This window comes from Pelobates fuscus, chromosome 9 (genome assembly GCF_036172605.1).
Source record: "Pelobates fuscus isolate aPelFus1 chromosome 9, aPelFus1.pri, whole genome shotgun sequence".
NCBI classification, from domain to species: Eukaryota; Metazoa; Chordata; class Amphibia; order Anura; family Pelobatidae; genus Pelobates; species Pelobates fuscus.
Genome location: NC_086325.1, coordinates 74,466,152 through 74,490,777, shown reverse-complemented (window position 1 = coordinate 74,490,777; position 24,626 = coordinate 74,466,152). Strand labels below are relative to the sequence as shown.

Genomic DNA, 24,626 nt, shown 5'->3' with positions numbered 1-24,626 from the left:
CCAAGAAAAATACTCCAAACAATAGTATATAATAATAAGAGCATAGTCTGCTCACTCTATTGTAAGAATGTTTTTATTTACCTTATTGATACTTGCCTACCTATATAGAGAGCACTAGTGGCTGCTTTTTTGTCATTCCATATGACCTACCTTATCATTATCCAGTTGTGATTTACTACCATTCTACTGTGTACCAAATATCCTGCAAGTGGGTATTGTATACCTCTGCATTCTGTTTTACCTAGAGCTGTTTATACCTCTACCTTTTATGAATTGACATCTTATCTAAGTGTCGTTTGTCCTACTACGTACTACCATATTGCACTATTGGTTTGCCTCTGTTTTTGCTTCCTTTTCATATGCTGCTATTAAGCAAAGCTACCAAAAAGCCCCATACCAGTACTAGAAGATCTATTGCCACCTTTGACTGTGCCGTACCATTTTGTATTTTTTATTTCTTTCAAGTTTTGTTGTGGACTCTTTTTATATCCTGTGTGTTTTTTATTGCTCTTATTATTATATAATGTTGTGTTTGGAATATATTTCTTGGCGCTACCTGTATATTGTTGTTTGACACACAGTTTTAACACTGACTTATCAATCGTTCATAATACCAATGTATAGTGATAAATATGAACATTTCTAAAATAATGCAAAGTTTTTTCATTAGAATTAGACACTACTGAAACCAATTAGAATCTGTAATATTATCTATATTTATATATATATATATATATATATATATCCCTATTTCCGTTAACAACATGAGATAACTGAAAACAATCAAATTCCTAGTTCACTGTATTATCCGACATAATAGTGCCATTAAAAAGGATGGTACCAGAAGTCAGTATGCATTTTATTTTGTTGTAACAATGCTGAACATTCGGTATGATAGCTTTTTAACCCCTTAAGGACCAAACTTCTGGAATAAAAGGGAATCATGACATGTCACACATGTCATGTGTCCTTAAGGGGTTAAAGGACCACTATAGTGGCAGGAAAACAAACTCGTTTTCCTGGCCCTATAGTGCCCTGAGGGTGCCCCCACCCTCAGGGACCCCCTCCCGCCGGGCTCTGGAGAGAGGAAGGGGTTAAACACTTACCTTTCTCCAGCACCGGGCGGGAGCTTTCCTCCTCCTTCCTCACGACATCATCGGCTGAATGCGAAAGCGCGGCAGGAGCCGCGCGCGCATTCAGCCGGTGGCATAGGAAAGCATTATCAATGCTTTCCTATGGACGCTGGCGTCTTCTCACTGTGAAAATCACAGTGAGAAGCACGCAAGCGCCTCTAGCGGCTGTCAATGAGACAGCCACTAGAGGCTCTGAAGGCTGGATTAACCCTCAGTATAAACATAGCAGTTTCTCTGAAACTGCTATGTTTATAGAAAAAAGGGTTAATCCTAGAGGGACCAGGCACCCAGACCACTTCATTAAGCTGAAGTGGTCTGGGTGCCTAGAGTGGTCCTTTAATATTTTAGTACCAGTTTCAACATTATTATTCAACATAATTTTTTAATCACGTTCTCGTTTTCAGAAACAACAACAAGAATAGGCCACTTAGCGTGAAGACATTTGATGAAGTGCCAGTAGAAAAGGACAAAGCTCTCAATGAGGTAAACATTTCAGTAAGAGAAAAGCTGGTGTGCGCACATTCTCACTGTTCAGTAGGACTGTATACATGTCAACACAACGCAATCAGGGTTATTTACGAAAGTGAGAATTCAAAGTGAATTCTAAATTTAAGGTCAAAATGGCCAATTGGAAGTCAGCTGTGCTTTTAAATTGAGCTACTATTACCCTGAAATTGAAATTCACTTTGAATTCTTCCTTTAGTGAATAATGCTGAATGTGGAATGAGATCTGAAAACCACATGCCCAAGCTTATCATATAATGTGCATGCAAAAGAAAAATTGCTGAACTCTGCTACTGTATGGGTGATTCCACTGAATGTTATGCATGCATAGGTCGGAATGGCTGGCTATCAACATATGTACTGGAATGTATGTATCTTCCACCATCTGGTTTGAGGCCTTTGAAATTTGGCTGGTGTTCAATTGTGTGATAGAGTCCACTGAGCGCAGCATTGCTGTGTTATCAATAACAGCCACAGGAGGTCAGGTTTAAATGTGTTTAAATGGCTAAATCCAACTCTGAATCATGTTTGAAAAGCAGTTGAGAATTTATGGATTATAAGATGTTCCAGGTCTTAGTTCCCATCCCTCTCAGCATGTTACATGCTTAATGAACAGAATAAAATTGAAGAACATCAGCAGCTGGAAACAGCAACTGTCTGTGCGGTAAAAGATCTTCAAGATTGTGTAAGCACCATCTATTAAAATGTTTCTGTTTATATAGGTGTTGGGTATTAGTCTCCATCTTCGGCTGGACTTTATCTGTTTCCTATTGGAACTGTTGTCCTCCTCTTAGCGCGCATAGCTTTGTAGTCAGTGATAGATTTATATTTATCTGAAGATACAATCAAACTGAAGCAGAGCTCACGGACTTATAACCTTTTTTGTAAAATAGATTCACCTACCGATCCCGGAATGAAAACCAATCCCCAATCGAGAACATTCCGTTTTGCTTGCGATTTTAACCCCTTGTTTCAGAGAAGTTAGTATTATAATCTACTGCTAACCTTTCATGCTCTCAAATTATTAATAGGTGGCTTCAAGGCTATGTTTGTATAGTTAAAAGAAAAGCTTAAATTCTCCTGTTATCCTCGTTTGCCAACTATGTGACTAATTTCTCCCAAAGGATGTCTTTCATGAGCTCAAAATGCATGTCTTATTAGCAGTCAGTGATTGAAACTATAGTGAAGAAACTTATTGTTTAGAAGATGAAATTAATAACTTTGCCGGCCTGTTCATTTATTAGTTTAAAATGCAACTTAATTGTAAATGCTACTTACTTGGCATACACTGGAACTGTATGAATTGGCTAACCCTATGACGTTTTGGAAATAATTATTTAAAATACCCCACCCAGAAAACTCTGTTAACAAAATATATCATGAAAGTATTATCATAAAAATCATAAAATAATAATGAGGTAAGAAATATAACAAATTCGGCTATGTACAGGAATGTACAGGAATCTCTTTACTGTTGCTGTGCCTGTGTGGAAGTGAGAGTTAGCCCAGGTCATAGATCCGTGTGAGACTAGGTTTAGCTTGCTACTGTATTTACCTAGCCAGCTACTGATACTTGAAACAACTTTGAGTTGGAGATAGATTGCCTGTTTCATTGATCCTAGTGTGAAACTAGGTTATCAATTTGCACTTTGCAAAAGTTTTTTTGTTGTGTTAAGTGTTGGTAGAAAAAAATCCTTTTTGGGGAAGTGTGTTTAGAAAAAAAAGTTAATTTTGTCTGGTTACTGCCACAGTGGCTCAATTTTGAGTCGTGAATAGCCTGCTTCATTCATCCTAGTGTAAGACTGGTGGTTACAGTTACGGATGTGTCCTAGTGTCAGCCACTTGATAGAACAATTCAGGAGCTGCACACGTGTAGTGCCAAAGTAATCAGGTACCTCACAGAATACAGTAGCATAACCTCAAATCTAAGTTGAAAAACAAACCGATGTCTAGGTGTTGATTCACTTACAATTGCCTTTGAGGTTAACATTCCTAATGGCAACTGGTATACATAATTGTAATATAAAATGATAAATAGAAATGGTCAAATACCATGAACCTGGTTGTTTACAAGGAACCTGATGGTATTCTTGGGACTGCAACGGGCTAATCTGCACTGTTCTTAATACACTGGACTCATTCCGTTGTTTTTCTTTTTGTGTTTGTTTGTTACTGGAATAGCCCCTATTTGTAAATGTTACTTTACTTGTTTAAAATACACTCCCCAATCTCTTTCAACGCACGTAGTAAGCATCCTTTCTTCATTGCAGGAGAGCGAATCAGACAGCGGGATGGTCTTGTCCTCTTTTGAGATGAAAAGCATGAAAAGACAGGAGACTTGGTCATGGCCATTTGGAATGATTGCAAATGTTGCCCATGCGTAAGTAAAAGGCCAAAGAGGCGTTCTGAAACACTAAAAAGTGAAACGTTATTATTCTGAGACATATGGGTTCATGTCTGTGACTTGGAACCAGATTTCTTTTATAATTAAAAAGGTGGGAATGGGGAATGTAAAAAAAAAAATGTGTCTCTGTCCCTTCAGTGAAATATCAGGACTCAGTGATAAAGTACACAATAAATGAATAAACATATTTTTATGTGAAGATATTAAAGCAAAATATCAGCAACCTTATTAGTGCTGAGACCCTAAAAACACTCACAACATAAAACTACATGCATCGTGCCTTTAAATAATAAGCGTTTCAAAAATGTGCAGTGTAAATAAATACATTTTATATAAAAGGCTATACCCACCGAGATTGAGATTGCAATAATTTGCAATAAAGTCCACATCAGCACATATAAAAAGAGGGAGAAAAAACAAAGGTAGTATAAAACCTTATCAATAAACAAATAAAGAAAAATCAGTCTCTCACAAATATAGAGCAGATAAAGTAATGCTCAAAACATTCGCGATCAAATGGGAAGCACTCCAAAGTGGCTTCAAAAATTCAGAGATAAAGTATAGGCGTGAAATCCAGTGGAACTGTGCAGGTAAATAAAACAAATATTTATTTCTACAGCACATGAAGATTAAAAAGGACTGTCCCACAAATATAAGCCCTGGGTAGGCAAAAAGTACAATAAATTATAAGTAGGCATGTGCATGGGGAAACTATTCGTTTCGGTTCGCATTCCGAAATTCGGGACTTCATCAATTCGGGACTTCGGCAATTCAGCACTTCGGCAACTTCGGAACTGCGGCATTTACAGACTTTTGTTGCAGCCGCCTGGTAGATAACTCCCTAATTCCCACGGTATTAGGGAGCTATCTACCAAAAGGCTGAAAGACCTAAATTGGTCTTTCGGACAAATTTACTAATACTAAGTAAACATTACTTAGTATTAGTAAATTATGCCCCTACTCGCTATACCGCGAGTAGGGGCATGTCTAGTAAACAGTGAGCAGTATCTCTATCTCTTTCAATATTATGTGCACATGTAACAAACAGCTTTTAAAAAAAAAAAGAGTAAAAAAATGAACATCTGTGATACAGCTTATTTTTTGTTTTTAATTCTTGGTTTCAGTGAAATCTTGCAATTAAGGTCACAGAGGAGAAAAGGCTCTGTCACAGATCTTCATGATAGTCCAAGTAACCCTAAGTAGTATCACATTTATTTTAATATATTCCATACAAGTACATACATTGGTTGGAAGTGTCACAAAGGATTACATCTTAAATTAAGTTTTTGCAATTTGACTATTTTTGTAAAACCTGTCTGGCCCCAGCTAAATCTAAGAAAATGATATCTGTACTGGTTAGAAATAATTAATAAAATAAAGAATTAGAGTTGTTATATATATATATATTGTATCACCTTCACTACTGTTTAAAAAAGAATGTCTGCAATATGGCATTGAAAATAAATATAGGATACATAGGATAAACAGCCCTAGGTATGGAATGCAGTTCAGGGTTAACGACAAAAATAAAATGACGCAAATTCACACTTCAAATTTTTTAAAATGTATTGATCCTATACAGAAAATATTTAAAACACCATGCAGTTGCACAAATATTAAACAGGGTCTGAAATCTTAGCACAGAATATACCGTAAATGCAGTTTTGTCACATACATCAATGTAACATAAAATAATTTTTTTTAAAAAAAGGTCTAATATCGTGCTTACGGTTGTTACAAGGAACCTAATCGTATACTTGGGATTCCACCAGAACGTAAAAACAGCAATTGTATAGCTTAAGAAATAGATCATATTATGCTAAACGCAAGAGAACGAGTATTTTTTTTTTTTATTAATAAATGAGTTTTAATTCCTATATAACATTCCCAGCATGCAATGTGTTTTGATTCCTATACAAATTTCCCAGCATGCAATGACTATGAAACACAGTGAGATTTTCCTTGTCATCGCATGAGTTGACTTTAAAAACAGCTGTGAACCAATGTAATTCTATTCACACTGTTTCCAAAATCTACAGAGCAGAAGTGAAAGAGACTATATATCCTGAGGCTTGAAGTGTTATAGGAAACATTGGAACATTTATCCTGGATGCCTTTCAGACGTTTTCTGTCCTTGACATAAAAGCTTCTTGTGGTTCATTGCATTAAGTTTTTAAATATGGACAGTTATGTTTGTCATTCTGCGTCCAGATCCCACTGTTCTCTTGACTTAATTAGTGATGTGCCCTTGCTACGCTAGGCAAGCCAACTAAGCATTGGGTCACATGAGACTTGACACACACAATAAAGAAAACAAAATATTGACATTTTGCCACCCACTCCATGCAATATATTACATGCTCATAGGCCACCATTGTGGTTAACCACTCTACTGATCAGTTGAATTTGAGATTATTTTGGTTCTATAAAAACAAAAACAAAAAATAACTTAAAAGAGAAAAAAAAAGGAAGATAAATGTTTTGTGGCATAATGATTGAGATAATGCCCAATATCTTTCATCCTGCCCTTCTTTCCTCAATTGCAGTGCAGACTCAATATAACGACTCAAATACTCCATACATCTTCTATCTCACAAAGCTTTATAAAGTTTTGCTCAAGCAAAACCATCATATGGGTGGTTCAGCTGCTGTTCCACTATAATCCACATATTCACTAACACAATGAGTAGAGTTCCAAATTATGACAGCTGCACCTGGCACCTCATTGCACCATCAGACATCCCTAATCCGGATCTATTCATCAAGTACTTCTCAGGTCAAGAATTCAAAGAAGTTTACCAAGGTGCTGGGCCCAGAGAATGTGTGGGGACACCAAGCCAAAGCCTCCCAGCAGCTCTCCTTATCAAATCTGGTCTAATTTCTTAAAGTCTGAAATTTCCATTAAAATGCTCACTTCTACCAAAGTTATCCCTCTAGCGCATACATTTCTTTTACACTTGTGTTTGACTAAGTTAAAATACTATGGGAACTGGCTGATGACAAACCATACCAAGCTTGTCCAGATGAATACCTACCAAGCTATTGTGGCCCGGTAGAGTTAACGCAGTCGAGATTACTTTGTTTCCAAGGCTATCAAGCATTTTTGTTTCCAAGGCTACCAATACATCAAGCATTTTATTTAGGGAAACAAGTATTCTAGAGCAGTGTAATCAATGCAGCCACACATATTTCAAAGATTGATTTTTAGGCACAGTTGAGTCACCTTAACTTTAGGTTGAACTTAAGGCTGAATAAGTCCGCAGTAGCTGCCCTGGTTTTGCTTGGCTTGGGCAAGGGTGGAGGACTTCTATGTGTGGCAGCCACTCTCCAGGACTGGTACTGATTTAGCAAATAACAATTAATGACACAGAACCTACCTCATAACTTCTTCTGTTGGGAAAAGTTAGACAAAACAGTACTAAAATAAATGTTTCAGTAATATTGCAGTACAATCCAGAGTCAATCAGTTGTGTGAAAAGGAATGCTTTCTGGACATTCTAACAAGAATGTTCTTCATATTTCCATATTCATTTGGGTTAGTACTGCCAAACGTGGCTGGGCTATTGCCAGGAAGTGCAGATGTGGTTTGAACTTCAATGTAGAAATTCACTGACCAGCTGTTCAGACAAATTAACCAGCAGCAGTCTTATTTAATAGAAACGCACAGTAGTGAGGGTTCCACTTTAAGGGAATCACGTTTAAAGAACACATTCTGTGATGTCTTTAGGTATGACATACTAGCAGTATGCCCTACAGGGTTTTAATGGCTGCAGGGCTTTAATTGTGGATATTTCAATTACAAATGTAATTTAGATTTGATTGATGATCATGCTAGGATGTATACAGTGCTGTAAAAAAAAGTTGTATTAATTGTTTGACAACTTAGCTACTTGTTTCTTGCTCCATTGAGAGCTGGAAGCACCTGCACAAGCCTTAATTGACCTTGACATGCCTCATTCCTAGCAGTATAAACAAAAAGAACCGAGGTAGCTAATTATCATCTATATTCTAATATAATATAAAATATTTCTAATTAACGATACTTATCAGAGAATACAAAATAAACAAATTCCCATGATGCACAATGACTCCAGCTAACTTGATAAAAAATGTTTTAATGATAAGTATAACATTTGTTTAATTTATGCTTTAACTCTTCTGAGAATTGTATCATGTGATATACATTTTCACTGTCCACAGGATGAAAGCTGCAAGCCGGAGTAAGGAGTCGGTGCTAACAGAGAATGAGAGAAATCATGTAAAGTATCAGCCAGCTACTCAAATTGAAGAAGATCCTCTTGACTTCACACTTGATGAAATAGTCCTCTCTCACAGCGGTCTGAACTTGGAATGCCACAGCCCACCACCACATTACAACGCCGTCATCAATTATTCAACTCCTCCAGTGTAGCCAGACCACCTCTGTCCTATCCCGTCACTGCTGCTTCAATTAACAACGCCTGTCTTCTAGTACAGCCATATTTAATATTTGTGACTGATTAACGAGACTGTGAACAAAATGGATGTCCATCAGTCTTGGCCTGATTTTAAGAAGGAAAGACTGTTGCTTAAAGTGCCTTAAATGCTTCATTCCAGGAGACTGTTCCAGTGCCAGACTGTTGTTGTGCTTTAAATAAATTATCGCATATCAAAGAGAAATTTTAAAGCTTGCGTTAACATCCATGTATGTCTTAATTGTTGTTTTTCATAAGTATTTTGTAGACCAGTTTGATTTTACAGGTGTTTTCATGATGATGTTTTTTTGTTTGTTTTTGGTTAGAGTGCACTGCAGACTTTATGGTAATCCGTGGCAGAATGTAGAATGTAACAAAAGCAGCATGATATTAGGGATGGATTGAGAAGTCAAATATCAGAAGCTGTATTAAAAAATAATGCTAATTAACTATAGCAATCATTGCAATTAAGATAAAATATGTGTTATTGGAACATTACATTCTTTATCTGCGTAAAATGAGACCCCATGGAGAAATCGAGACATTTTTTATCCTGCTCTATAACACTTAGAAGTTCTACCTTGGACGTGTCAGTGTATTTCAGTATGAAAACAAAGACCTGGGAAGAGCTGTTACAAACTGAATTAGATAGAAATTATAATAAAAATGTAATTATTAAGGAATTAGGCCAGAATAGTTGAACTGGAAGCATAGCTAACTTAGAGAATGTATCCAGTTTGGCTGTTTTGACTTTAAATTTTTTTCGGTGAATAGCTCTGATTACGTAGAGTTCAGTGCTAGTGATAATTCAGTAACGGAAGGGTATATTAAAACCCATGTGTTCAAGCAAAGTCTATTTAGTTGCAAGTTCCATGTGTGTCTGTGACGTCAGGAATGTAATAGCCGTTTGTGATATTCAGCTGTTGTTTAAAATAATGGAAACTTGATGGTAACACAAGGTCAGCAGTTAGAGTTTTTGTAAGAGAGTACTTTGGCAGTTTCTGAATTGAATGGAAGCTCTCTAGACTAAACGTTAACATTGCCTACTGTCACTTTAACAAAGATTATGATGTAGACAGCTGTATATAAGTCTTAAATGCGCCCTTCTTTTAATATTTGCTGCTGATTTGCCTTTCATACCATCTTATCATGTTAACCGATGTATGCTCATACTTTGACTAAGTATTTTGCTGTTCATAGATAATTTTTAGGTGTGTAGTCATCCAGGTATACCCCTTTAATAAAAGAAAACAGACCTTAACTTTTACTGCTACTCTCCCATTGCATACCCAGATTGTCTTGATATATTGTATTCCCGAGGGTTATCTTTGTTTAGGCAAAAGGAAACCAAATACCTTGAATTAAAATTGCCACTGCATCATTAAATAGCTTTTAAAATATATTGTGCCTTCTCCAATGAACTCTCTTTAATATATACTCTTAACTTTGAGAGTCTCTAACTATAAACCAGAGGCTTTTCTTAAGTGTGTCCCTTTAATTCCAGATTGAAAGAGTGATCGATTGAAAATAAATCCAAAAGAATCCATAACACAGGCTAGTTTGTTATAGCAGTTTTTATACTGTGTATTTATATTTTATGGCTCTGCTTTTTGTTCCAGTGTTGTATCATGCTGATGCATTATAAATGAAATAAATAAATAAAACATTCTCTAACAATAGCTCATGCATTAAAATTATATTATCAGACAAGTGCAGAGCTTGGAGTGACTCCCGGTGCAGGAGGTCTCATAAAACCCTTTCTAATAATATTTTTGTTAGTACTACCTTTGTCTCCATTTAAGACCAAAGGATCACCAGTGCACCCCCCCCACTCCCCCCCCCCCCCCCCCCCACATAATTTCTTAAAAACTGTTAAGAGTTTAAACAACCTTAGCTTGATACCGGACTTACGGATTACTGTGGCAGGACGTTGGAAATACACCTGTAACTGCGATAACTAGATGTTCTATCAGAGAATGTACACCTTGTCTCATTGGTTAATGTATGTTGGATGGCATTTGGAAACAGTAGACTGTTTGTTTACACATTGATTTTTATATTTCTGAAGTTGTCTGCCAGCAGCAATATTATGCAGGGAACGAGCAGAGTCTTGCATAACTATTTATAGTATAGTGTAATGGCCAGAGGCCAGCGTTTGCAATCTGCATGTCCCTGAATTGTATTCTTTTTGACATTGTGGAGTAGGGCCATGCTGACAATGGTTTATAAATACGTTGGTTAAGTATTTGAATGTTGAGATTTATTTGTGGGAAAAGCTCAGATGAAAAATATAAAGTATTTGGAAACATGGAAAAGTAGGTAGTAAGGCTGTCGATATATTAAAAATAAGCTAATAAACAGTCACACTGCACCTTACAACCTTATTCACTAGCGGCAGAATGATAACGGATTTCAAAGTGAAGTTCATATTGAAGACCAATATATCAGGATTGAACATATTCTCTAAGTCAGCCATTCTACCAGGTCAGCTCCTTTGAGCCTAATATTTCCAATTCACTTAGCATTCTCACTTTTGTGAATAATCATGTCTGTCTATAATCACTCCTGTTAACTTTATAGATATGTACCTTCCGCATATCTCCCTAAAAACAGGTGACGTGCCAGGACTGTCATGATATCATTGATTTTCCTAACCCCATGTCGTAAATATGTTGAGGGTTCCGAACTGTTCTTTCTATTCTCTCACAATAAAGCACTTTAGTGTTTGGATATAATACCCAAATGTTCTTAGGGCAAATGTGTTTTCAGGTTGGTACTTTAGAAGTTGGGTTGCCATTAATTGGTCGACATAGAGTAAAAATATGTAGTGTTACAGGGTTTGTTATGTTTCAATAAGGAAGGACTGATATATTAATTTACATTCCAGACCATTAATCTCATCATTTATCATGTTTTGCAACCAATAGTTGACTGTTGACAGTTATGTACCATAACCACTACAACATATTATAGTGGTTGTGATGCAAGGAGCCCTTAGATGCTGTTCTCCCAGTTTTTGTCAAACTGTTTTTCAGAAAAAAAAACAGGATTGTCTTAGCTGCAAAACCTGGCCTCTCTGTTGCTCCCAAGATAATGTTAATGTTTCATTGTCAGATTTTATGTACAGATCTGTACCTGTTCTGAATAGCAGTCATTGACTATCTGTGAGCATTTGGTAATCCTTGCATCATGACGACTATATATATATATATATATATATATATAGCCTTAAAGTATTACATGTATATAGAGGCTGAAAAATATAATTATGTTTAATAATGAGAATAAAAAGTTACTAGTGGGAAAAGCTACTAATTCACTGGACTGTATAATATTATATACTACTCAAATTGTATACTTTATTCGTTGACACTGACGAGAAGACTAGTGAAAGTTTCCATCCCAATTTATGTAGTTGTGTATTTTTGTTTTACTAATATATCTTTGACCATGTATTTTTAAATTAATTATTGACTTTTTAATAGATGTATAAAGTGTATTTGTCAAAAAATATTGTACCATTTTATATATTGCATTTTGTTTATTTTGATTTTATTTCAAATAACAAAAACCGGGCAGTCAATTCTTACTTGCGATTGTTAGACGTAATTATGTGCAAGCCTTTTACTGCTTTTTATTTGCATCCCTTGTGTCTATCTTGCAATCTCGCTTTCATTCAGTTTCATTGTCATTACTTCATTTTTATTTTAAATAAATCAAAGGCATACATAAGTGACCAAGAGACAGGTGCTTGCAAACAGGGTTTTCAGTATTACACTGGAATTTCTGTTTCATCAATCGTAGTTAGCGATTGTGTCTTGTGACTCATCATAGCGTGCGTTTTTAAACATTTTTTGTTTTAGAATCTGAAGATCATATGATACAGTACACAGTATTCATGTGGCAGTGCATGTTAAAAAAAATATGTATATAAATGTAATTTATTATATAGCAGGTCACTAAGGGAAATATAAAGGAAGGATAGATCAAAAGCAATTTTGATTAATAGAATGTGGGAAAATAGGTCAGCGTAAAAAACAATACCATATTTTCTGGAATATGTGAGACATATCACGAGATATTGCTGTATTAATTCCAAACTCCTTAAAGCAGTTCTGTAACATTTTCTGTTGACTGACATTTGTTTTACAGTGTTATACGTAAGGAACAGTAGGGACTATTTTTCTTATGTAGAAACCACAGTTTGACAAAAAGTTGTCAAATGATGGAGCTTTAATCAAGCACCATATTGTTTGTCAACTTTGTTACTGGTTGCCAATTCCTAATCACCACCTTCCAGTGATGATGCTCGCAAGATTTGACACGCATGCCCTAGGGAGGCTAGAGGAAGAGATTTCTGTTGTGTGCTATATTGTATTTACCAATGTGGTGGCACCATGAAAAGGACCCAGCAGATATAAAAACACCAAGTAGCAGTAGGTCCCAACGAGTGGCGAGTGGTTAGGGAGGATATGGGGACCCTATATAAGGTTGGGGTGGAGGAGGACAAAAAGTGACACAGCACCTTTAATTATAGTTTCTTGTCTATTCGTACCTCAGTAAGACAATGTATTTCATAAACGTAATTAATTTATATTTGTCATTGAGGAATGCAAAGCCATGGAAATTAGGTTAGTGTTGCAGATTAAAAAAATATGCCTATTATTTTTCAATAGGATGGCATGTTCTTGATATGCTTTTACTAAACAAAATTATTGTAATTGCATTTGTTCTAAGTATAGGATGTTCAGTTTTGTGCCACTTAGTGATGGATGAAACAGATTGCTGCCTCCAAATATTACAACACTATATAACTATTCACAGAAGACGGTGTCTTTAAATTGTGATCGATTCGATTAAGTGATGCTCGAAATGAAAATTCCCATCATTTCCGCTGTTTGTGGAGTATGTATGCTGTAGAGTAGCACGAGATTATATAGAATCCGGACTTTTGTAAAAGCCCACAGTTCTAATAGTGTTATGTGTTGTATGATTATATTCTTACTCTGAACCACCTCAACTTGTTATACAGGTATATCCCAGGGATCAGACGTAATGTCTCATTTAAAGATTATCCATTGAAATGTTATATGCACGCTTTTTTTCTGTTTGGTAAAGCAGGAGGTATGTCAGAATAACTCCTGTGGTACATCTCAGGGATTCCTAAACTGATTGTCCTTAACATTAACTGTTAGCTAGTAAGAATGAGGAACAATGAGGGTTTAATGATATCTAATGACCCAATAGTATGTGAAGATAAGAGATATTAGGGATCATTTTACAGAAGTCGTATCACTAATTCAACAATAAGGCTTTCATAGTATTCAATTATTCCAAAGGATAATTATAATCATTTTCTAAATAATTTTCTTAAAATTACCAGAGAGTATGAATTGAAAAAAATATATATTTTTTTAAATTGCATTTATAATCAAAAGAAATTCTGGTTCTGTTTAATGACCATTAAAGTATTTTAACTCAGTTAAGTGTGAAAGTGACCACACACAATATAAGAAAATCTACCATTAATTGTATTACTTGCCATTGCTTTTTTACAAGTTAATTTTAATATTGTTAGCATTGCCACCAAGAGAAAAACATGGCTGACTTAAGCATCAATAAATTGTGCAATGTAAGATGCAAATAACCTCATTTATTTCCCTTGGAGGTTGTTTTTTTAATGGCAGATCTTACAGTATTACACATATATGTACTTCACAAAGTAAACCTGTTGTTATTATCAATGGATACCTTATTGTCTAGGTCTCTTATCTGCACCAGTATTGGCAGTTAATGATAACTTAATATACAGGTATATTAGAAAGATTTTGCTCAATGTCAGCTCATTCCAAAATGTGCTGTCTGTCTTCAATAACTCTTCTAATACAATTATTAAAGAATATTCATTTGATTGGAAACTAACAGCTGATAATCACATTTTACATCCATATTTATCTACGTTAACCTGTTAATATACTCCAAATGTGTACATACCATATGACAGATGACACATGATTCCATTCAGTGCATCTCTCTTAAACTACTATATCTATATTTTCATTATTGTAACATTATAGCTAAGATGTTTAATGGGAACATTCTATGTAGTTACAAAATGCTAGTCACTTATCTAAGGATCCATATATTCAGAGGTGGTACTGTAGTAATGCGGCAAGGCTAAATCTTAGCCCTGTTTTACTTCCAAGGTACCTACCTGTTCATTAAAGCAGTGGGACCATACATCAGGTAAATCCTTATGTGACAGACTGAGACAGTTTTGGGCAACTACTGAAGGTGAGTTGTTCAATATGAAAAAGTAGTTTAATGTAAGTAACTCCTTTAAAGGGGCATTGCTAATTTTATTTAATCTGTTTTGTAATGTAAACAACAATAAAAAAAAAATCCATTGGCTTTTCCTACAACCTTATGCTTCCTCAACCCCACCTCCCTCCTCCTCTAACTCTAAACAGGAAGTAAACTTGCAATTGTTTTTCATTGTATGTCCACTATGGTCTCTTTGATTTAACAAAAGTATTGTAAAAAAAAAAATAAGGGTAAAGGAGTAACGATATGATTTAAAAAAAATCACCATGCAAAACAATTTTGAATTCCTAGGTTCTCTTTATTTAGAGTCTGAAAGGTCACATTCAAAAGATACAATATTTGACAGCTCTCCTTTCTTAAAGATACAGCAGCTGTTTATTTATAGGTCAACAATTAAACATAACAGAGTAATCATGTTAAGAGTTATTTTCTAGCGTTTGAATTGTCAGAAATTCAAAGAAAACTTAAAATTTTAGGCCAAAATAGAAAAACTCAAAAAAAATGCTGATTTGGACATTTTTTTTTCCAATTTAGCTATCGTGGCCTAAAATTTAGAAAATCACTTTGGACTTAATTAGCATTCCTGACAAATCACACATTAGTGAACAATCCTGCCAATGCTTCCAAGTTGTACCAATGTCTATGCAATTAAATGAAGTGAGTTAGGAATAAAGTATTGTATCCGATACATGTATTTCTCAATTGATATGTTAATGTAAAAGCTAGGAGTTAATCATTGTTATTATTACAACAGAATATATTGTTCATTTTGTAATAACTCAAACAAACCATATCTGTTGAGGTTGGTGAGAATTGAATGATTTTACAATTCTGTTCTTCTGGGTATATTGTAAAAATAAAAATGTCAAGCGGGAGATTTGACTATAAATAAGAGGTTCAGAACCACTAGTTTATAGGGTGACACTGACCTTTTGAACATGGTTAGATCTCCATAAAGTAGTAAAGAAAAAATAAACTATTGATATCTTTATACTATTTATAAAACCACCAACATGCCTTTTTATTATAAGAATATCTGTGGAACACATATCTTGTAAAACTCCTTTGTATGGTTGAGGTCCATGGTTTATGTTGGTCTCTTCAGGAGTATTTTTGATAAAAAAATGTATGCACTGAATTTTAAAGCTTTTATATGTATTCATAAAAATGTAGTTTGTTATAATCACAAAACTTTTAAAAATAAAGATTTATTTATTCATGTTGGACTGTTTTGTGTGTTCTCCATTTTGCAGATATTCAGCTATCACGACTTGTCAACTGTCTTAGATTTTCCAGAACCGTCCAGCTTTTCCCCTGCACCACCCCTTTAATTTTTTTAGATTAGATATTTAAATGAGATAGCCTGTATTAGTACAGACAGAGGTAAAGCATCAACGTCTATGTAAATTAATTTGGGGAGTGAATATTTTAATAAATAACCCAGATAATGTTCCCTTCATAGAATCCAGGCTTTGCTGTTGTAGTATTACAGGGATTTTTTTTTTTTTGGGGGGGGGTGGATATTGTTACATGCTCACCCAGTCTCCACTCCTTCAAAAAAATCGTTAAAAACCCACTTCTTCATAAAAGCATATAAATTAAACTGTTAATAGCTCCTTACTGATTCCTCTTCTGCAACTGTCATTAGTCTAATACTATCCTTACCTTTTGTGTCATTTTACCCCACTCCCTCTAGCATGAAAGCTCCTTGAGCAGGGCCCTCAACCCCTCTGTTCCTGTGTGTCCAACTTGTCTGGTTACAATTACAGGTCTGTTCGTCCACCCATTGTACAGCGCTACGGAATTCGCTATATAAATATAATAATAATATTAATAATAATAATTGTCTCAGGATACATTGTAATCACTGTCAGGACTCCCAACTCAAACACTAAGGCAATAGTTTACACAATGGGTGCTGTATGACTACTGAGAAATATTTTGGCACTTATTAAGTAAAAGATGCTAATTACTCTGTTTAACAATTAGTAATTTAAGAGGAATATTGCCATGCTCCCTCATTTCTTTTTTTACTTACATTGGAATAGAAACTGGTTTTATTTGGAATTGCAAATTGTGTGTTTACACATAAAGCCTTTTGATCTGTAACAGGGTCATTTATAAACCAGGAATTGTCGGGAATTGCAAATTTGAGGCTGACCTTGATAAATAAAGCTGCTTTTTCAGCTTAGCACGTTTGGCCTAAAATGTTCAATTCCTGGTTACATATTTGCATAGTAATATAGGTCGCAGAAAACACTCAAAACAAGTGCTAACCCATACATTTAACCCCTTAAGGACACATGACATGTGTGACATGTCATGATTCCATTTTATTCCAGAAGTTTGGTCCTTAAGGGGTTAAAGCACTGAACAATTCCAGCCCCTCTTATATCTCTTCACTGATCCAGAGGTATGCCCCTCCTCGTACCCTCCGCTCTGCCCGCGACCACCTCCTGACCGCTGCTCGCACCCGTACGGCCAACTCACGCTTGCAGGACTTCTCACGGGCGGCTCCTCTCCTATGGAATAACTTGCCTACTGCCATCAGACTCTCCCCTAGTCTTCAATCATTTAAGAAGGGCCTTAAATCCCATCTCTTCAGGAAAGCGTATGGCCTCCCAGAGTAATCTCTCCCTTACATACCTGTCCCTATGGGATAGTGCTTTGCTCTCTCCTCCAGCTCTGCTTCACTCCTACTTGATATTTCCTATCCTAATGTTTCTAATACCCCACCTCCTATAGACTGTAAGCTCATTTGAGCAGGGTCCTCTTCAACCTATTGTTCCTGTAAGTTTTCTTGAAATTGTCTTATTTATTGTTACATCCCCCCCCCTCTCAAAATATTGTAAAGCGCTACGGAATCTGTTGGCGCTATATAAATGGCAATAATAATAATAATAATAATAATTTAGGGTTAACACGCGGATTTGGCAAATTAGCTATGTGTATTTTGAGGACCCTAAGCTTATTATTCTATTTTGCTCTATCTACATAACCCTAGAATTTTCTTACTTGTCATGCATGCATATTATTCTTCATTCGTCTAAGGTTATCGTAGCCATATCTAAAAAAGTTAAACAGTTATAAATCAGTTTGACTACATACAATGCTGGCACCATAACCACTACAGGGCGCTGTGGTAGTTATGGTACTTGGAGTGTTCCTTTAATTACCTATATGGTAACTAAAACATACATTTTATCTTGGTAATTTATATTTTTAAATACAGAAACATTTGAGAATATTTCATAAGATCTATGCTATTTTACACTTGATTTTCATAGTGGCTGCCTTTATCTAAAAATAACTAAATGTTAATGGATGTACTGTGATAGATTCCTTTGGGTTTTCATATGCACAAATGAACTCAAAAAGTGAGAATGAAAACTTGTAGAGAAATGCATTTAATATTCTGGCAATTCTCGTCTCTGCCTCCGCTATATTGATTCTGTGAAATTGACTCACTCTGGAAGCTAGGGGTTCTCTGAAAAGCTAATCAAAAGCATAAGTACTAGTAAAGGGAGATCGATAGAGTGATTCTGCAGGAACAGCAATAATGAGAGATAGACAGCAGGGACACAGAGAGCGTGGAAGCAAAAATCTGATTACAGTATTTTATTTGACGAAGAGAGGAAACACAGCTTTGCTGCTACAAAGAAATTTAAAGAAGAAAGAAACATTGATGAAAAGTTAGGTCCTAAATTGAGGTTACTGTCAGATTGAGCATAATTCTCACACCTTAATCCAGTGATGGTCAAAAGATTGGCATTGGCAGAACCTCTGTTATGTTTACCAACCATAAAGGGTTACTGCAGCCACGATGACCACTTCTTTTCGAAGTGGTCATGGTTGAAGGAGTCTGAATGTGCAATGTTTTAGCTTGAAACACTGCACTTCCACAGTTAATCATTTTAATTGTGTGCCCGGTTCTAGTTACATGAATTAGCAACCTGGATCTCTGCTCTCGGGCTGCCCAATGTAAATTCTCTCCATATTTTACGTCAACACACACTGCACTCTGATGACAGACCTTCACAGCTTCTCTCTTGCAAGCACAGCCTGCAATGGGAAGCTCGTGACTCCTCTTCTTCCCTCCGTGTCTGCAGCCCTCCTCCTCCATTTCTCATACGCTAGTTCTTTTGCCACCATCCCTCATTCTTTCCCTCCCTGACACCTCCCTTTTCCGGCTCAAATCAGGCACTATGAGAAGCCTTTGATTGGACCTCTGCCCGGTTTCTATGATGTCACAAGTGGTGTGTCGAGCTGCGCTAAGAGCTTTGCCTGTTGCTGGAAAAAAAATGTAAGTAGAAAAAGTCAAAGCGGCGGAGCCTAGCTACCAAGCCGAGCAGACACGTTTCATGAGAGCTCCTAACTATCAACACTATTTCTACCTTTTTTGGGATACAACACCCCTCCACACCTGCTCAAACATAACCTCCTGACACTCACCCATGGCAATGGTAGAAAAACCAAGAAACTAAAGCCCGACAAGCCACGCCAGGGCCTGCATATCAGCGCCTCCTGCGCCAGGCAAGCAGCGTGGTAAGGCCCAAGATGGCCGCCTACCCCGAGAACTTCTCAGACATATCAGATGACTTCTATCAGGAGACGGATGAGGACGAAACCCCTGTGGCACAACATTCTAAACCGGCCCCCAAAGAACCCAACTACTCTCCGGTTACCACCGAGGTTCTCAAGACACTGCTGACGACCCTCCAGAATACCATCCTGGTGGACACTGCAAATATCCGCGAAGACATAAGAAGCCTATCAGGCAGACTGGGCACCCTGGAGGGAACCACTGGGGAACATGCTACACAACTTGCCTCACTCCAAAGGGAGATTGCTCAGATGCAGCAACAACACAAAACCTATGACCAACGCTTTGCCACTATAGAAGATGCAAGGCGCATACTGAACATAAAAATAAGGGGCATCACGGAGGATGTACCTGCCGAGGAACTGCCTCACCTCCTACGGCGACTATTCACAGAACTGCTGCCCCAGAGACACGGGAGGGCGGTATGTCTAGAGGAATCCTTCCGCATCCCCAAATCACCCAAGGCTCCGAAGGGGACCCCCAGGGACCTGGTGGTTCGCCTAATGACCGGGAAAAACAGAGACGCAATACTAACCGCAACCAGAGACTGCATGCCATATGACTTCGAAGGCATGCACCTCACTTTCTACACAAATCTGTTGGAATACACTTTAGCGTGGCGCAGATCTCTGGCACCCTTCACCGCCCTGCTCAGACACCACAAGATCCCGTACTGCTGGCGGTTGGCGCACACGCTCCAGGTCAACAAGGACAATGTCACACAGGACATTCACGATCTCCAAGAGACAGTTGGGCTGCTAGTCACGCTGGGCCTACCACCCGACTCACTGGCCGCCAACGGACAGGAACCGGCGGAGCGAGCCCCCCAAACATGGAATCCTGCTACCGCAAAACCATTCATTCCCCCGGGGCAGCGGCAGGCCTCTGACACATCGTCCGTCACCTGAACTGTACCGGAGCAGCCCCGGTAACTTGGTGACCACTCTGGAGCCGGAGCGTGGGATGGCAACCCACACAGGAACCTACAAGAGGACTTTAACCCGTCCACTACTATACACGGGTGAAGTTTCATTTTTAGTTCATTTTAAACCACTAGTTAACATCACATGTATTAGGAGGCAATAAGCCGTCGTAGCTGCCGCCATCCTTATTTAATAGGGACTCTGAGTTACCCCCTTAGGGCCCTAGGCCGCCTATAAGGCAATAGGATCTATTACAATGATCCCAGCTTTGATTGTAAAAATGCTAAATATCACAAACGATTAGTAACTTTACTAATGTTAATGTTATTCCTAGCTTACTTTAATTTATATCATCACAACCTTAAGGTGTCTTTAAAAGTTTATTCTGCCAAACAAGTTGTGTCCTTGGATCAGTCTCAGGGGACACAGCTCCATAAAAGCGTTAAACTCAGCGATTTGCTCTTATACTTTGAGCAATTAAATTTACCTACAGTGATTAAGCTATATCCAGCATTGTTTATCCTGTTTATACTACCCCGCGAAGGGTACCTCTTACTCTTACTTTAATAGACAGAAAACGCTGAATATAACAGGTACAGGATTGCTTACGGCAGGCTTTTAGATGCACATAATGTACCCTCTAAAAGCAGGTACCTAGACCGTTTACCCTACGTTTCACTATGCTGTCTTGCTGATTGTGTTGTTTTCTTTTTATTAATTTATATATGACAGACAATCCTTAAAGAAGCTTGTGACCCTTTAAATTTATCAATAGTCAGTATGTTCACCTGAATAGCCTCTCATCTGCCTAATTGTATAACTGACATGTTGTTCTTTTTCTTGACGATTTCACAACATAACATAAAATATACGCTGTTTTGAATTTCCAAACACATGTTCCTCAATGTTGCCCTAAATGCAAGCAATAGCTGTTGTGGCATTGCCTGCCTATCTGTATTGTTCGTGCACAATAAAATAAAGAGTTACAAAAAAAAAAAAAAAAAAAACTGCAAGCCATACTACCAGTGTACTTAAATAAAGGCAGCATTAATTAAAAAATAAATAAAATAAAAATAAATAAAAAAGTCAAACCTTTTTAAAAAATATTTTTTTAGGGCTTTTTAAAAGGGGATCTAAAGAATAACCATTCGAACAGGAAAAAAAGGATTCGAGTAACCCTTTAAGGCAGGCAAAGCATCATATAAGTGACAATAAAGCGATGACATCAGCACCACTATTCTGGCAAAAGAGAAAAACTATCTATTGGTTCCGCACCACAGAAGAGTTAAACAGGGCAATATTTTCATCATCAGACCTCCATTACGGGAGATCCAGATCAGCTGGGAATCCACCTATGGCCATTACTGCCTTAAAGGACCGCTCTAAGCACTAAAACCACTGCATCCCTCTTTAGTGATTATGGTGCCAGGAGTGCCCTGGTGTTCTTTCACAGTAAGCAACCAGTTTAAGCAAACAGTTTAAAAGCAGCTTGATAACTTACCTAGGGTTTGCAGGGCCACGCTCATTGGCTGAGAGTGACCAACTACAGTGGTCTTTAGTGATTATGGTGCTTAGAGTGTTTTTGTTAAACTATTGGATTTCACAAGGAAAAGTAAATTCTACTGAATTCACCATTTCACGAAAGCACATTAATAGTCAAAGGAATTTGACAAAATATGACATATTTTGTAAAACTATCCAACAGATAATAAAGTGGTGATGGTGCTTGAGCTAACTCTTTAAACCCACTGTAAAAGATCTGTTTTGGGTTACGATAATTTTTTCTTTTTTTTTAATTCTTTATTTTTGTGTGCAGAGTAATACAAATAGCTTTGCAAGGCCACAATAGCATTAGCAAGCATACAATAAGACATGCATAACAGATTCATGGTCTTGATAAGTAAGCACCTTTTTGTTAATAAGATGATTGCTACAGGCTAGATAGCATACGTCCAGATTGCTATATTGCAGTAAATCCTCACTTTTGTTTACCAACTGGACTGTGAGAGTAGATTAAGGAACTGTGTAATACAACTATTATCAAAGAGAAATGGTCCTCAGTGCACATAGATTGGGTGATCCTACCATGCTATCAGGTGTATGTCGCGTAGAGTAGCAGGCTGGCTGGAGGACACATAAATCAGGCTTAACTCACTGAGCAGGGTGGGTGCCATTTAAGTGGGACTGTCATATATGCGTGAAAACCTGTCATTTTTGCCAGTAGGCAAGTTACACTGAGGTTATTGATTGGAGACACATGTTAAGACTACACAGAATACCAAGAACCAGTCTCAAATAAAAGGGAGAGTTCTAACAGAGTAGTGTAGCAGGGGAAAGTTAAGGTAAAGTAAGGGTGGAAAGAATAGAAACCGCTGGGGTCCCCCAAACAACATGAAACTTTCAACAGCTCAATTAAACAAGCCGAAATACAAATGTCCCATAGCCAGTCACTGTGAGCTACATGGCCCCAGGTGGGAGAGCGGCTGTCTCTCCTCACCGATGGGTCCACGGTCTCTTTAGGCCGCGTGGCCAGACGATGAATTGCTGCTCCAGATTAGGATTTTTAAGGGGTAAAAACGAGTTATAAACGCCCCCTCCGGTAGCGTTTCGTGTTCTGGATCGAGTTCCGTTGCTGCTTAGTCTGTTTAGACCATGTTAAGACAGTTTTAAGATTTCAGTAGCCGGAGCTGCTAGCAAATGCGTCCGGCCATCTTGAGAGTCAGGCCCCGCCCCCGGGTTACGATAATTTGATCTGGGATTAACGGGACGGATCTAAACAGCAAAACCTCAACACATTAAAGTAGTGGTTTTGGTGTAGTGTACTTAGAACCTTCCATTTTCTCTTACATTTCTGAGAAAGAATTCATCATTATTAAAGACCTAAACTATTTCTTTCCATTTAGTTCATCTCTCTATTGTCAAGTTACAGAAAGACCCAATGATAAAAACAGACAATCCGACTTTCTTTTATTTATTTCTAATTCACTTACCTGTCCATGTAGTAGTTTCTCTGATTAATTGTGACATCCAGTAGCTGCTGGCAGAAGCGGTACAAGTAAAGGTCAAATGCTTTCTGGAAGAACGAAAGGAGAGAGCACAGTCCTGGAAAATAAATAATATACGAGAATTAATATTCAGTATTTGACATTATGTGAATCCAAACCAAGACTCCTGTCGTAAGAACACAGCCAGACCGTGCAAGTTTTACTGGCAAGTCATAAGGGACAGTGTAATCCATCCATATTTTATGCAGAACAGAATTGTTATTATATTTAAGGCATACAAAGGCGAAAACGTTTAAAGTTGATCTATCTTTCTGCCATTCGTATTTGTAGAGAAAGCCGCAGCAAAATGTGTAGCGTTACATTTGAAAAAATATAAAACTGTAATTGAAGGAGCTGAGAGGACATTTAAACACAGCCATATAATCCCAATAACTCCCAGTAAGAAGATTTCTTCACATGTAAAAGAAGGTTAGTAGCCATATAACATCAAGTAGGAGGCAATCACTCCTAAGGGGACAGTCATTTATGCATCCTATGATATCATTATGCTGCCTCTTTATTAATAGAATTTTGCATTTGAGAGCAATTTGCTGGTTTGCATGCACTGTTCAGCTGCCCTACATACACTGTTTAAATGACATTAAATGTCACTTAGACACCATGTTCCAGTAAACAAGCCACCTTAGGGGTTTCAATGAGAACGTTCACTAAACAAATCTCTTTTCACTGCATTATGTTTCGTTGCATTGCAAACGGAGCAGCAGAGGGAATTCATTCACTCGCTGAGATGCTTAACTAATAAATGATTTAACCCCTTAAGGACCAAACTTCTGGAATAAAAGGGAATCATGACATGTCACACATGTCATGTGTCCTTAAGGGGTTAACTTTCTTACTATTGCAGAATGTGCTGATGCTGTTATCTTACTGTGTCAGACAAGCAGACCCCACATCATGGATGTGGAGCTATAGCTCATTCTTCATCTTATTGTAGACGGGTGTACAGGAGCTCTCTCGGAGCGAGGTCAGAGGGTATTTGATGGGTGCCCTTCAGCTACCCCTAGTGGCGAACTGTACACTTTACTTGGGGCAATAGGGTGTATATATATAGGGTGGCTCATTAGGCTAGGACTTAGTAGCTGGGGTCTGCCTACTTGTATAATATCGTCTCTTTGGAATTTGACAATAGAGAGTTTTATTTTTTTTATTAAACATTTATAGGAAAACAAAGGCCTATTAGGATCCCACTAGTGCCAGTCAGATCATGGGGTGTTCT

The 24,626-nt window shown here is 37.3% G+C and overlaps 1 protein-coding gene across 1 annotated transcript in view; it reads left to right on the top strand.

Annotated features, from left to right (window-relative positions):
* LOC134572839 (vascular endothelial growth factor receptor kdr-like) overlaps positions 1–9,817 on the top strand; it is a 162,343-nt gene extending 152,526 nt beyond the window's left edge. Inside the window, exons 28-30 of the mRNA XM_063432080.1 lie at positions 1,538–1,616; positions 3,908–4,017; positions 8,242–9,817. Of these exons, the coding sequence (XP_063288150.1) occupies positions 1,538–1,616; positions 3,908–4,017; positions 8,242–8,452 (400 nt within the window). The 3' untranslated portion in view covers positions 8,453–9,817. The remainder of the gene's footprint in view (positions 1–1,537; positions 1,617–3,907; positions 4,018–8,241) is intronic.
* The last annotated feature ends 14,809 nt before the right edge of the window (positions 9,818–24,626 follow it).